We start from the raw sequence: 15,361 nt of genomic DNA, 5'->3' as shown, positions 1-15,361 counted from the left end.
TTCATCTCATTTGAAGGTTTAAAACAGATCTTTTTAATTAAAAGTTGACAATAATTTATGTATTTTACAAAGGAATAGAAAGTCTCTCGATATATATCATAGGAATCACAATACAAAAATATCTGTAAAATTCTCTGGTCGGTCGCTCCAGCCCCTGTCTTTGGGCTGTCGGTTGCTGTCGCAGCACTGAACCCAACGTTCTGTGTTTTGGATATGATTCTGGAGTAGGATTAGAGGACACGGGTCACGGCACACCCGCCAGTGGACCAAAAACCTCCATTTTCTCGGTGTTACGTTTTGCATAAGTTTACATGAGTCCCCTTTTTATAAACTGTACAGCACATCATACAGGGTTTAATACACATATTCACACGGCCATTTCCTGAGTCGAAGCTAAACCTCTCCCTATGCACAGCCACGCTGCCGGCGAGGGGCACAGGCCTGCGAAGGAGCCGGCGTCGGTCCAGGGGCATTTTCTCCTCCTGGTCAGGAATTCTGTCCACAAGCCACGTAAGGCACTCAAGGAATCACTGAAGGCTACAGATATTAGAGAGCAGAACACTGGGAATAACAGCCACGTCCTCCAGCAGCTTGAACAAGAAGTCCGCGCCTGACGCGCACCCTGCTGCACCTCGCACCGGGCACAGGGGTCTGCCCCAGGCCGGGCACTGCCCCACCGCGCCCCCGGGGCTGCCAGACGCTCTTTGTAAGAGATGCACAGGGGCCAGAATGAGGAGGCAGCAGCCGAGACCCGATACGGCTCAGCCCTGCTCCGGGCCGGGAACGCGCTCCTCACAGAGCCCATGGGCCGGGAACAAACTCCTGACAGAGCCCATGGGCCGGGAACAAACTCCTGACAGAGCCCAGCCCTGCCCCGGGCCGGGAACAAACTCCTGACAGAGCCCATGGGCCGGGAACAAACTCCTGACAGAGCCCAGCCCTGCCCCGGGCCGGGAACAAACTCCTGACAGAGCCCATGGGCCGGGAACAAACTCCTGACAGAGCCCGGCGCGATCCTTTCCCGGGAGCGAGGGGAGCACATGGATGGCAATCTCCTGTCTGTGCATTTAAACGGAGGAAACAGTTCTGAAAACATTCTTTGAGCCTTTTTTTCCCCCCTTTCCTATGTACAAAACTTCATACATATTTATAGTGACATATAGATAAGCACAATCCCTTATTTACACACAGACCTGTCCTGTACAAATAGCTTTGTACTTAAAACCCCCAGGATTAAGGAAGTTAATAGGAAAACAGAACTGATATTTGGGACACATGAACACACCAGGCAAGAGCATGTCCTGAATGAAGAACCAGGAGATGGACTCAAGCCACTTCCTAACGTGGCCTTTGTCGCCTCAACCACCACCTGCAGGGCTTCCAGTAAACACAGTATTTTAAGACATGAAGTATTTCAGTAGAACTCAAAATGGACCCGTTTGAGGCATGAAATGCAGAAGCAAAGATGCAGCTCATCCCAGAATCCCAGCACTGGTATTGGTATCTGGCAGAATCCGAGCTTGCTAAATCAAGTCCGCGGTAGAATCATATGCTGATGTCAAAATCCACAACCTTGGCCTCAAAACATCGCATCCCTTCAGTTCAAATATCACACTTCTCTGACCGACTCACTTCCTTCTGTTTCTGCAGCTGAGCTCCCTATGCTGGCTGAAAACATGGTCGATGTATGAGTGCAGGAAGAGGTTGAAGAATTTCAGTGTCAAGGGGTTTTCTTCATAGCTTTATAAACTCCAGGGCACAGGTACCTACAGGATAAAATAAACACAAAGCTTAGCTGCGGTTCTCTCCTTCACATGGGATTTTTATCCCAAAATCTACGACATTTCCATTCCATAGGTTGTGCTGGGTTGTGTTAAGCAGCTCTCAGTTAAGTCTAAGTTGGAGTAGGCTTAGCCAGTTCCTGTGTTTCCCCTGAAAAAAAGGAGATAATTTATTAAACGTTAAATGTACTGTTTTCTCTAGGCTATGCCATACATCAAACCATCCATCTTCCTTAGGCAATACTCCCCTAACAGTTTCGGGTAACACTCAGAATATGGTGATGATAGTGATGAATGACGAATTCAAAATGTGCCTCATCTGACAAACCCTGAGAGGATGAGTTTAATAACCACGGAGCCAAATTCCACCTCCTCGGGGGAGGAGAGGCGGCACGAAGGATGCAGTGACTGTAGGAGGGAGGGGGCTGCTGCAGCTGCCCTGACCCCGTGCCCTGTTCCCTGTTCCCAGCTCACACCCAGCGCCAGCAGCACGGGCAGTTCCTGGGGAACACGCCTGGGAAGTAGCACAGCGCAGACAATGGCTGGGAAGGAGAGGATGCCCCATTCCCTGCGCCTTCTCCATCCCTGTCCAGTGTCTCTTCTCTCCCAGCCCTCAGCAGCAGAATAAGGGAAATAAACTGGAAACAGCTCAGTCCCCGTCCCTGGAGCAGCCCCTGCACTGTGCGGGGACAGGATTAACCCTTCGCAGCCCGCCGGGCCGGCAGGGCAGAAAATCCCGGGCTGCCAGGGCTGGAAGGGACCTTAAACCTCATCTCGTTGTAACTGCGCGCCGTGGGCAAGGACAGCTCCCACCAGAGCAGGTCCTGCGGGTCAGGGGGCTCCCTGTCCCCCCGAGGCCTTGGGATGCTGCTCGCAGCTGGACAACAGCACCCCAAGAATTTCAGACGCAATTCCTAAAAAGAGACCGAGCAGTAAACGATAGGAGAGGAAGCGGGAGCAGCCAAGACGGGATTTTCCAGACGCCGCTTTGCTCTGCTGCTTTCCCTGTCAGCCCCGGGGGCGCGGCGGTCATGGCGCGTTCGGCGCTCCGGAGATGGAGATGGAGCTGCCCCCGCCGCTCTCGGCCGGCGCTGCCCGCGGCTCGGCGCCTCGCAAAAGGCACAGTTACCGTCCCCTCACCCCGCCGCCTCCCGCCGAGGACAGGGAATTGTTCTTGAGAGCTGTAAAAATGGGCCGAAAGCATTTCAAAAATGGTAGCGGGTGGAGCGCTAATGTTTGTGCTTCAGAGCGTTCATGGCTTGTGGAAAACAGCAGCTTTGCTGAATAAGAACAGTGCAGGAAGGCAGTTCCTCAGAAATTACAGATCAAATTTCATGTGAGAAAGGAATCACAAAAGCCCAGAATTATTTGGGTGGGAAGCTTTGACCCCAAATCCCACCCAGTGCCACCCCTGCCATGGCAGGGACACCTCCCACTGTCCCAGGCTGCTCCAAGCCCCAGTGTCCAACCTGGCCTTGGGCACTGCCAGGGATCCAGGGGCAGCCACAGCTGCTCTGGGCACCCTGTGCCAGGGCCTGCCCACCCTCACAGAGAAGAGCTTCTTCCATATATCTAAGCTCAATTTCCCCTGTTTCAGTTTAAACCCATTACTCCTTTGTCCTGTCACAACAGTTCCTGATGAAGAACGATCACCTTCATCAGCACAGCCTCTTAGCAAGGCTGCAATGGAAGGAGATGTATATTTACACTTTCATCTTTATCTACATATATATTTACATGCTTATTTATATGTATATGTTTATTTATATATATCACAAGGGACCATATGGCTGAGGGAGGCACCCTGGGCTGCTGGGAAAAGGTGGGAAATGTTTGGGGAGTGAAGAAAAGGCACCAAAACCACCAGGCAGCCCTTGGACTGGCCACATTAATGCCTCACTGAGCCCCTCAAGCAGAGTTACCAGCAGCTGAGGCGACGCTGGAGGTGTCTCTGAGGCAGCTCACCCCTCTCTCCTGACAGAGTCTGCCTGGGTGAGCCTGAGCTTCTTCATCACCTGCTAAGCCTGGAATCCAGCCTGGAATCCAGCTTGGGACACACCTGGGGACCCAGCTGCTGCCTGCAGGGTGTCAGTGGGACAATAAATCAGTGCTCTGGGATCCTTGTAATGGGAAAGAGTGGATCAGAGAGCCCTTGCACAAACACCGTGGCCTCAGGGGCTGGATCCCATCCTCACCTGGGACCCCACAAGCCCCAGGAGGTGGGAATGCAGAATCTTCATCTTCCCCCTCATGCCCCAGGCTGAGAATAAAGAGGTGAAATTTCATGTCCATGTAAAGAACAATGGGCTGGACTTGGCTTCCCTGCCTTTTCCCCTTCCTCTCCCACTAGATTCACACGAGGGCATTTATGGCATAATCAGCCCCTCCTGTGCACATTTATCTGAATACAAATGCAAATACAGATCAGTTCAGCAGGGACAGTTCAGCAGGAACAGCTCAAGGACGGTTTAGCAGGGACAGCTCAGTGGGATTGGTTCAGGAGGGACAGTTCAGCAGGGACAGTTCAAGGACAGTTCAGCAGGGACAGTTCATCAGGGACAGTTCAGGGACAGGTGAGGCAGGAAATGCAGGCTGACACCTCGGCCTCCCCTGCACCTGCTCCCGGGAAAGGCACCGCGGTGACATCGGGGCTGCCAGCCCTGGCCCCACCCCACAGGGCACGGGGCTCGGGGTGACAGCCCTGACCCCACCCCACAGGGCACGGGGCTCGGGGTGACAGCCCTGACCCATCCTGCTGGGACACCCTGCTGTGCCTGCAGCACCTCAGCACAGCGGCTTTTGGGGAGCACAGCCACAGGGAGCCCTCCCAGAACCCGCCCCTGTGTGAATTCACAGCCCCCGGAATTCTCCCGGCGTGTTTAAGAAAGGGAGAAATGTGGCTTTGATTTGACGACGTGAATATTCACAATCCCCTTCCAGGACCGTCTCCGAGGCTGGTCCCTGCGGCTCCTCCTGACACCTCCTGTCACTCCACTCACCAATTCACTGCATCCCGGGGCTGTTTACAGCATCCTTGTTTATAACAAGGAGCAAAGTGCCCCCCGGGGCAATGTTCTGCAGAAAAAGCCACTGACAGAACAGCATTTCCTCCTGTCCTGCCTCTACACATCTGCACGAGGCAGTACAGCCTCAGTGACTGGGACACGTTCTCCTTTCCTGGGGAGGTTTTTCTGATATTTCTGCTGACCTGGAAGTGCAGACAGATCACTGGACACCCCAACCCCCTCCACGGCAGGGGCCACTTACACAGACAGTAGTTTACAAACAGAATGCATTCTCTTTAAAAAGCGACCTCTGTGTTAGATTTTCCAGCTGAATAATCCTTCAGGCTAACACTGAGTATGGTAAACTACAAAAATATGTGTCCTTATTATCTGCAAGAGCTCAGCAAGATCCAAATTGAGGGGGGAGAACCCTTCAGCTGTGATGAGAGCTGAAGCTGCTCTGCCCAGGGGAATGAAAGGTGAAATGAATGATTATCTTTAGAAGCAGCTCGGTGGAGCAGGCTTTTACCCTGCCAGTCCCAGCTTTGCACAGAGTTAGGCAGAGTTTTCTTTCTGAGAGCAAGCTGAGGATGGAAGGTGCTGGGGTCTTGAGGGGGAAGCACGCTGGACACCAAAGTGCTGCCGCCGCACAAATTCACACTCCAAAAAAGCTCTCCTCTCTTTCCCACAGGAGGAGGAATACCCATACAAACGATTCAAGGGAAGCCTAGATGGGGCTGGGAGCAACCTGGGATGGTGGGAGGCGTCCTTGCCCACGGCAGGGGTGGAGTAAATGACCTTAAAGTCCCTCCCAACCCAAACCATGCTGGGATCCCTTGCCGTGTGTGATATCCCTACAGCGACACAGCAGTGGGAGTTTATGGGCTGTAGGGAGGATAAAGGAAAGGCTGGTCCCACATCCTGCCCTCGGGACGTGGTCAGGAAGCACAACCCAGAATTCCCGCTGTAAAAAACCAGGTGTTTTGCTTAAGAGGAAACCCCCAGCTGGTCCGTGTCAAAGTGTTTTCCCGTGGGATTTGGCAATGCAGGAGCAGCCTGTGCACAGCCAGGGATGTCTGGGATGACCCGTGGGGTGAGTGAGCTCCCAGCCGTGCTCAGCCCTGGCTGCAGCCTTCCTCAGCACCAGCCAGGCACTCCTGCCCCAGGGCCTCCATCTCATCCTGCCTCGTCCAGAAATTCAGACTGACATTGTCACTTCCCGGCATCTCAGTCTGCCACAGCCCCTGAGACAGCGGAGCAGAAACGCCGTGCAGGAGACACCCCGCGCCTTGATACAAATTGACAATTATTAACCACTGGAAATCTCTTCATTACTGCTGAGCCCAACCCCCTGCTCTTCCCCGAGAGAGAGAGAAACCCGCAAGATCCACAGCACAGTAAAAGGGAGTAAAAGCTTTCGAGTCAATCCCCCTGCGCCTTCCCAGGAACGCCTTTGCTCCATGGGAGTCTCCTTGACGGACTGGATTTCCCCCACGCTCCACTTTAAACAAGGATGTTTGGGGTCACCCTGCGCAGCAAAGACTCGCCAATTAGCATCCTAATGCTGCGGCTCATTAGTGCCCTGAGCCAGCCTCACACGCGGCCAGGGTGGAATGAGCCCAGTGAAGATGTATCAGCTCTCAGGGTTCACCTGCAGCCTCCCGGAGCGGCTTAATAACAGCGAGACAACTTCTCTGGACGTGCTTTGTAAAAGAAAAGGGTTTAATAATGACAAAAATAACAAACACTATCGAACAAAAGAAATACAGGTCGAACACAGTGCAGAGAGAACTCTTGCACTGGCTAAGGCAGTCCAAAACAGGACTGAGCCGTTCTGTGCAGTCCTTTAAGTACTGAATGGTCCGGGTGGGATTTTTTGGCACCTTGCCCAATGAAATTGGCAATTTGAGGTCCAGGTGTCCAGCTGGTATCTTTGATTGTTACCTGGCCAATTACAGGGAAAAGAACATGGAAGTTTCTGGGTCCTTCATCTTATACAAACAGCGAGGGGTGAGTCTCAAACCTTTCCCTACATGGAAACCCCTGCCGGGGTGTGGGATGCATTCCTGCAGTGAATTCCCTGAAGGATTTCATTTCCATAGTGCCTGAACACACACAGCACTGCTGAGGAGCCTCACAGCCAATTCCAGCTCCATCCTCACCTCCCCTCTGCATCCTTCCTTGAAAGGAAAGAAAAAACTCAAACCCCACCTCTGCTGACAGCTGGGGCACACCAGGACCACAGAACAATCTGCCCACTGTTCGACTGACCAGTGTGAAAAGTCCTTTAAAGAAAAGGAATTATCTACAGAAGGGAGAGGCTCACAGGGCCAGGTCCTGCTCGGGTGGTGAGGGAGGCTCCCCTGGGGAAATGCCCCCATCCCACCACACCTGCTATCCCTGGTTAAATTAAAACATCCAGCTCTGAGCTCTGGAAACTGGCATTTCTAATTGCTGCCTACAGTAGGAAATACATGATGTATTCTTGATTAAAAACATTAAGGCTATTTCTAAAGAGAATTTGTATTGTTTTAAGAAATACAAGGGTTAGAGGAGGATCTGAAAATAGGTGGGTCCACCATGAACCTAAAACTGCTGCTGGTGACCATCCCTGGCATTCTGGGGGAGAGGCATCTCCCCATGACCCCAGGGCATGTTCAGCTCCACAGACAGCAGTTAAACACAGCAACTGCTTTTAGAAACATGGAATATGGACTGGCCTGGGGGGAAGGAACTGTAAAGATCCTGTATTTCCAACCCTCTGCCAGGGTGTTTCCCCCATCCTTCTATCACTGGAAAATTGAAAACAGTAATTTAATATTATTTGTTTTAGCACGTTCCAGATGTTATTTCCTTTGAATAAACAAATATCAAGTGGAGCTATAATAAATTCTGAGGGTTTTAATTAAACTAAGATAATCGGGGCAAAAACATATGGATGCTCAAGCCTCTTCCATAAATGTAAGAGTTAATATCTAATAAAATTTCTCTTAGGTAACTGACAACTTATTTGTTTGGACACAGGCAAGTGCTACCCACCCCTGCGAGCCTCCAGTCCCCAAAATTAACACACAGTAAAAAATGACTGAAATGCCATGCCTTTTGATAGGGTTTCTGCTGTGGGGCACCCTTGGGTGCCCACCACCCCCACCTGCCCACTCTGACCCATAGGACAGCTTCACCTTGTAGTGGAATTACAATTTGATGCCTAATTAATGCATAAATTGGGCATGTAAAGAACAGTTCTGTAAAACCTGTGGAACTGCAGCTTCCTCTGCTTCTCTCCCCACCCTGTTTGCCTGCCAAGCAATTCATTATCAGCACAAATTTGTGAAAAAGTGAGTGAAATTGTGAGTTGAAGTACTTTTCTGATTACTATTTGTCTTCTTGTTGCAAAATGAAAAATATTTTCATCTCCTGCATTTAAAACATGTATTTTAACAGCAGTGTGACTGCTTGCTGTCCATAAAATCCAGTATGCATGACAGTGCACATAATTACCTCCCAATAACTTTGGGTTAAGAGTCACCACTGATCTAAAACATGAAGTCAGCACTTGTTATTATATCACATGAAATTTAACATGTAAATTACTGCAGCAAAATAGCAATAATTAAATAATGTTTACATAAAGGCTCTGGTGGTTTCAATACAAATTCAGTATTTCTTCTGTTATCACCTGAAGTATTTTAGCCTCAGTTAAAATAGAGAGAGACCAGCAGGTGAAAGAGTTCCAGAGCACACAGAATCCCAGGATAAAGGGGTTGGTCAGCCCATCTTACCTGCCCAGAGCTCAGATCCCTTCCTGCCTGTGCTCCCAGGGAATGGACACTGTGGGACTGTGGCTGATGACAGCACCTTGTTCCTGGCCTTGTTCCTCCTTCCTGGCCTCGCTCCACAGCCCCACATTTCTGTGCTCAGCTGTGGGTCCCATGTCCAATCACACTCTGCAATTTCTTCTGGATTTTCCCCTCTTCACCTGTTTTTTTTAGAGGATTCTTTTTCCTTCTTGGTTCCTGTGCCAGCATCCCGGGCTCGGGCTCTGTGGGACTCGTGCTGCCTTTCCCCAGGGTGAGGACATTTTCCAGGTGACATCTTCCAGGTGACAACATCTTCTGTTCCCTCTTGCTGCCTCTCCCAGCCCAGTGCATGTGGATCAGGGATAATCTGCTTTAGTTCACTCTTTTCCAGGTTGAACATTTTGCTGGGACAGTGTTAAGCCTTTTGTCATCGTTCAGGGACAGCCAATTATAAGTTATTGCAAAATTTTTCTCATCATGGTTTCCTGACAACTCCAAAAAAAAAAAAATTTGCAGCTTGATTTCCTGAATGTAACTTTATGTTTTTTTCCTAAAACTGAGCTTGTGGGATGTCCAACAAGGCATGGGATATAACCTGTATAATGAAGAAATACCTTGGAACAAACCACTTCATTTCCATTCATATCCATCTTTCCATGAGCTACTCCTCTGCAACGCTCCCTAAAATCTTCTTTCAAGACAGGTTTTTGAGGAACTGTGGGTAACAAACATGAACGTGTGGCATACAAACAGGACATGGGCACTTCTACACAGAAGCAATTTGCCACCTGCCTAGCAGGGAACCAGAATAAATCCAGCGTATCTGAATTAGTGATGGTGCTGCTGTCAGAGCCCAGGCTGGCACTCCAGGAGCAGCCTGGGGCTGTGGGAGAGGGAGGAGCAGAGAGTTTGGCTTTCTCTGTGGGCTCAGTTCTGTCCTCTCCAAACTCCTCGGGGATTTCAGGCTGCAGGAGCTCCCACCCAGCCCCATTGAAGTCCCACAGGCTGCACCTCCCGTGGCCAGAGGCAAAGGACGAGGCAGATCCGGGGCTGGGAAGGGCAAAGTCTCAGCGTGGGGCTGGGGATCAGGACTGTCCCTCTGGGAACAGCAGCAGCAGTAGCTGGAGTGGCCTCAGGGGGCTGAAACAGGAGACAAAAACAGCAGTCAGAGAAAAGCCCACCTGGGCAAAAATAACAGTCACAAAACTTCTGTGAGCTCCTATTTATAATTATCTGCTGAATGGTGCAGCTGATGACAAAGGATTTGCGATCTATTCCGTCGATGTTATTAATGGAGGGGTGTTTCCCTCCATGACTATGCCGTGGTCATTTCTGGCAGCAAACACAGAAATAGGGGAATTTATCCCCTATTTACACAGGGAAAAGGAGATTATATGCGGCCCTATGGCACAATGCCTGGAGGAACACATCCTGATAAATGCCATGTTCCCCCAAACCCAGCTGGCTGCAGTCCTGCAGGCAGGACAGGCTTTGTGGCTGTGCAGGGAGAGGGGCTGAGGGTTCCATGGACTTCCAGCATGGATCAGCTGGAGCAGCCCCTGATGCAGCCAGAGGAATCAGCCCAGACTGGCTATTTTCCCTGGTTTGATAGAGCTTTCCTTGCTTTTAAGCCTGCTTAATTTTCCCTTGTCCTCCCCTCTAAAGAAGGAAAGTCTGTTTGACAACTTTTTGCCTGCTGGGGTCTAGTTTTTTTTGGTTTTTGGTTTTTTTTTTTTTTTTTTTTTTTTTTTTTTTTAAGGATGTGGAGATTTCTATTTTTTGGTTCTCTGGGATGCCCAAGAGACCCCTCAACCCTGCTGATAGAGCAAAAGGAAGGTTCTGGTGCTTTCTGAGGAGAGGAGGGGAGAGCAGAGGAGACCCGAGGGCTTACCTTGTGCATGTGGCCTGAAGGACTATGACCAAAGAATGAAAGCTAAAGAGAAAAATAAAAACAAAAATAAAAACTGAAAAGGGGAGAGAAGAGAGGAAAAAAATGGAAGAGAAGAAAGAGATTAAGAGTTTACAGTGTGCTTAACTGAGAAACAAGCTGTGGTTACAGACAGAGTGCAACAAAACTCTCAGGTGAGGAGAAACATGGAGTGTGAAGTAAAGTTGGAGAGCTAGGGGCTCAGCTTGGCTCTGGGGAGCCCCTGTGTCCCTTGAGCACCCATAAGTACTCAGTGGTTAGTCTCCTAGCAACTTATGGGGAAAAATTCTATCAGTAAAAAAGTTCTGTAAGTAAAAAATGCTGTAAGTAAAGAACAAATTTAATCCCCAACAGCTGGTGACAGCAATGCCCCATCCCTCTGAGCCCAGCCAGCCTCAGCCCCAGCTCAGGGAAACTGGGGGAACATCAGCTGAATGCTCCTGACACCCCCAGACACCCCAAGCCCAGCCCTGCTGAGCTCTGGGCTCAGTCTCAGGCTCTGGTCCAGCTCAGCTGTACCTGAGCAAGGCCACATCCCTGGACAGGCTGAGGGCATTCTGGGGTAAATCTCTCCAGTTTTGGGAGGCTGGGGAAAGCTGGATGAACCGTGGCTGCAGGTGGGGGAGGAGAGCAAAGCCCCTGTTCCTGCTTGGAAAGGCTCCATGCTCTGCCTGTCCAGGGCTGGGATGGGAGGGAAGAAGGCAGCAAAAGCCCAGCTGGTTCCCAGAGCTCTGCTGCCCTGAGCTCTCACTCTGTGCCCTGTGGGGCCATGGCCCTGTCCCTGGTCCCTGCCCATCCCTCCTTTCAGGCTGCACCAAAAGAGAACGGGAGAGAAGGGAATTAACCAGGTCATCTTCCCTCCTCAGAAGGACTGCTGCAGATGCAAGCTGTTTTCCTGGAGCTGTCCCCCTTCCTCCCTGCTCTGCACACACCAGCTCTAAGGTTGTTTCCTGAGCCCAGGTGAAATGGAGAATGGTCATGTGCACACACAGCAGCTGTTCCGTCTGCACGACCTTACCTTTTCCTCTAACTCTTTTATTTGTCTTTTTTGGCCTTCAATTCTTTCTTCTAGCTCTTTAATTCTCTGTCAGATTTCAAATAAAAAGATATTTATTAACCAACCAAATACAGATGTACCCAGAAGATGCATTACTTTGGGGGGATATAGACTGTATGTGCTGTGCTTCTACCAAAAATAAATTTAAATTGGGTATTAAGGTGTGGGTGAGTCCTCTGTGATTGTCACTGTGTGTGGCAAAGCCAGGAAGGCACTCTGCCCTGTGTGCAGGGTGATCCAAGGCCAAGACACACCTGGCCTTGTGGGCCTGATACTTCTGGGTCTGATAGATTTTTAGCCTGCTGGCAGCTGCTAACTTTTTCCTAAGGAAAAAATTCTCAGGGGAGCTTTTTCTCAAAACAATCTGGGCAAACAACTCTCCTTTCTCAAAACAATCTTTCTACAGGTGGTATTTTGCTGTTTCTCCAGTTTAACCAATGGGATTAGAGAGGTGTCGTTCCTATTCACCAACCATATTAAGTCTGCATGGGAACACCATATAAAAGGTAGTCAGAATTAGACAATAAAAGCCTTTTTTCTATGCTCTTTGCCTTCTGAAATATTTGGAGTCTGTCGCAATAGGACATGAAATAAAGATGCTTGACTCCAGTCAGGAGGCAGTAGAAATCAGAAGGTTTATTTACAATTCATTCAGCCCTTTTATAACACACTGTGCTAAAGGCACGTTATTGGTCCATAGGGCTGATACCTCTTCTATTGGCTGAGTGACAGAAATAGCAAACAACACCTGCTGTTATGGGAAAGGAATATTGTTTACACAAGGTAGTTTTGGGGAAAAAAAAAATTGTTGAAAAGTTTCCTTTGGGAAGAGCTCAGCAATTCTCAGGCTCAGAAAATATCTCCCACAGGAGTCCCTCATCTTTCTGTTTTGTCCTACAGCGACATGGCCCTGGCTTGGGACAGCTCCAGGAGAGGCTGTGCTGACAGGGCCTGCCCTCCTCGTAGCAATGTATCTGAATAAACTAGGCCATTCCCTGTACCAGCCAAACTGTTTGTAGGTAAGAAGACACCAGCAGTCTTGTTTTTCAGAGTTCTCAGGGATTTGTCAAGGCTACAGGAACAACAACAGGTATAAAAATAATGAGCAAGAGCCTGGGAAAGTGTCTACAAGAAATGCAAAACTCAGATAGAAGACACACAGCGTGGTGATGGACACTTGAGCAATTGGGTGTCCTGAAGGATGTGTGCCTGTCTGATGGACAAATGACTTAACCAATTGAGAGACACCTGTATGAGTGAACAGTAGTGCTAGAAACCATAACTGTGGCTTTACGTCAACAATAAATGGCTTCTGTTGGAATCATATTGATTTGTTTATTTCAGTGGCCTGTTGCTCTGATGTTTTTCAGCCTTCTGACGTTTGCTTTTTTGTAGTGGAGTTTCTCACAGATTTTCATGTAAACAAAGTGATGTTATTGTAAACTGTTCTTGTTTATCATTCCTCTCTTGAGGAGGGACAATTGATGAACTTCTAATTTAACCAGTGTAGTTGAAGAGGTGTCAACCTTGTTTGTCCAATCTGTAGTCATTGTCCAAAATCTGCATAAATTGAGGTCGAAAAACAAACTTCCCTCTCTTTGCCCTGACAACTGACTGCGTGCATGTCCTTCATCTCATGTCCTACAGCAACAGTGGCCCATTTCCCCCCTGCACCCCCCGAGCCCCCTGCCCTGGGCTGCCCCAGACCCACCTGCTGGGCGTGCTGGATGAGCTCCATCCTCTCCCTCAGGATCTGGGCATCCCTCTCCCGCAGCTCGCTCATCACCTGCCGCTTCCACTGCTCCACGGCGCTCCTCAGCTTCTCCTTCTCCTCTTCTGAAAGAAGTTCGGAAATTTTGGCTCCAGCTTCTTGCTGCAGGGCATCATAGAGCATGGCTTCTAATTCCAGAATTTGCTAATCAAAAACAATATAAAGCTGTCAGCTCCACCTCGTCCCTGGTGGGGTGAGGAGTCTGTGAGGAACATCCGACCCTGAAAGGCAACGGGAGCAGTGGAGGGGTGAGCCTCCCACACAGGACAGCAGGGAAACTCCATCCAGAGGGAAAATGCTGCAGGCTGCCTGCATCCTGCAGGGCTCTGCAACAGGGACAGCCCCTGGGCCCAGCCTAGCCTGCCCCACAAACATGTGGGGTCACCTTCTCCTTCCTGGGGAGGGGACATGGCTGTGGGGAGAGGAGGGAAAAGGAAAAATAATAAAGGAAGGGGGAAAGGGAGAAGGAAAAGGGAGAAGGGAAAATGTAAATAGGAAAGAAGGAAAGAGGTTCATAAAAGACTCATTTTGTGAGTTACAGGTATATTTACACATATTTTGCAGTCCCTCGGTTCCCCTTTCCCAGCTGTCTTGTATCCAGTAGAGGACACAGCAGCACCAGTCCCTGCTCCTGCCAGAGGAAACAACTCCCTGCTGTGTGAGCAGCATTTTCTACCAGCCAGTGGAAAATGCCTCATTGGAGAACATTCCAGCAGCTCCTCTGGCAGAACTGTGGGGATAGCTGGGGATAACTGATGATAACTGGGGATAAGTGGGAAAACCATAGCACTTCCATGGGGAAGAACACATTAGATCTCAGGAGAAGGTTCTCCTTTTCCTTTTAAAAACACCACCAACGCCTTGCTAGCCTTGTTCCAGCAAAGTGCTGCTGTTTGATAGCTGAGTTTCTGCTCAGACCTCACAGACACGACCATCAGCCTTCTCTGGAGGCAGTGACTGGTGAGGAGGGCAGGGAGACCTTCCTGGCTTCCAGAGCAGCAGCACAGTCAGCCAGGTGCTCCTGGAGCAGAACTCCTGCAGCAGCCAGGGCTCAGTGGTTCTGCCCGCTAATCCTGCTGGCTCTGCTTCAGGGGGATCATGATTAGCTGCTCCTCATCTCCAGGGCACAAAGGAAACATGGAAGTGCAGCGAATTTTATAAAGCAAAAGAGCTTTTTCCACTGGAACTCCAGGGCAGAACAAACCTTCCTTTGCTGCTTTGAGGCTGCATTTGTGCCCTGGAGCAAAGCTGTACCTGGGATACCTGTGTGGTGCCTTCAGAAAATACAGGAAAATGCAAATAACCCTCAGCCCCCTCTGCACACGCTGCACTCATTGCTTCCCACGAGTAGACCCAGCCCTCAGCTGCACAAACTGCTGCACAGGACACAAGATGATGAAATCTGAGTCCCAGACTGGGGCCTTAGAGACCATCTTATTCCATCCCCTGCCACGGGCAGGGAAATTCCACTGAAAGGTGTTATAGGGCTGAGACCACAGGTGAGAGGGGCTTGGTGTGCTTTCCAAGGTTTCCACTGTGCATTGGCTTCAGATACAGCTCAGAATGTGGCCGAATCAGTCCTAAAAATCACCCAGAGGACAGAAAATGCATGGAGCAAAAGCTCCCCCAAATGGTTCAAGGCGTAAGTAGAAAAGAGGAGGCAGAAACAGAGGCATAGATACTCAGTGCTCCTCAGAAAGTGTAACTGTGCTCTAGGTTTATGTAAAGTTGGAAAAATGAGATCGACTGAGAGGAAACTTGATGCCTTTTGTGGATGTGTATATAACCTTTCTCTCACTGAAGACTGAAAGGTGGGTGAAATACTTTAGGATCAGCTAATGATGAACCTGACTTAAAAGCAGTTTCATTTCAAATTTACACATCCCAGAATAGCTCCAGCTGCTCTGGCTACAGAGGGTGTAATCCAAAATCCAAGGAAACGTTTAGGCTAATATATATATATATATAAATATAAGACAAATTACTGAAAACCCAATTTCTTTATCAGTCCTTTACTGAG

General features: G+C 49.6%; 1 protein-coding gene across 22 annotated transcripts in view; it reads right to left on the bottom strand.

Moving 5' to 3' along the window:
* Positions 1-929: 929 nt before the first annotated feature.
* JAKMIP3 (Janus kinase and microtubule interacting protein 3) overlaps positions 930-15,361 on the bottom strand; it is a 51,516-nt gene continuing 37,084 nt past the window's right edge. For 8 of the 22 annotated variants that reach the window (XM_083866181.1, XM_083866197.1, XM_083866196.1 and 5 more), the window contains 3 exons: positions 13,282-13,485; positions 11,532-11,597; positions 10,107-10,519 (listed from right to left, as the gene is read on the bottom strand). In XM_083866181.1, coding sequence (XP_083722307.1) covers positions 10,223-10,519; positions 11,532-11,597; positions 13,282-13,485 — 567 coding nt within the window. In that variant the 3' untranslated portion in view covers positions 10,107-10,222. Of the gene's footprint in view, positions 1,767-8,568; positions 9,727-10,106; positions 10,551-11,531; positions 11,598-13,281; positions 13,486-15,361 lie in introns of those variants that run through there. The other 14 variants (XM_083866185.1, XM_083866186.1, XM_083866187.1 and 11 more) reach the window with 7 other exon arrangements.

Source organism: Zosterops lateralis (assembly GCF_965231275.1).
Source record: "Zosterops lateralis genome assembly, chromosome: 8".
Classification (NCBI taxonomy): Eukaryota; Metazoa; Chordata; class Aves; order Passeriformes; family Zosteropidae; genus Zosterops; species Zosterops lateralis.
The sequence above is the reverse complement of the archived record's forward strand: the minus strand, read 5'-3'. Positions and strand labels throughout refer to the sequence as shown.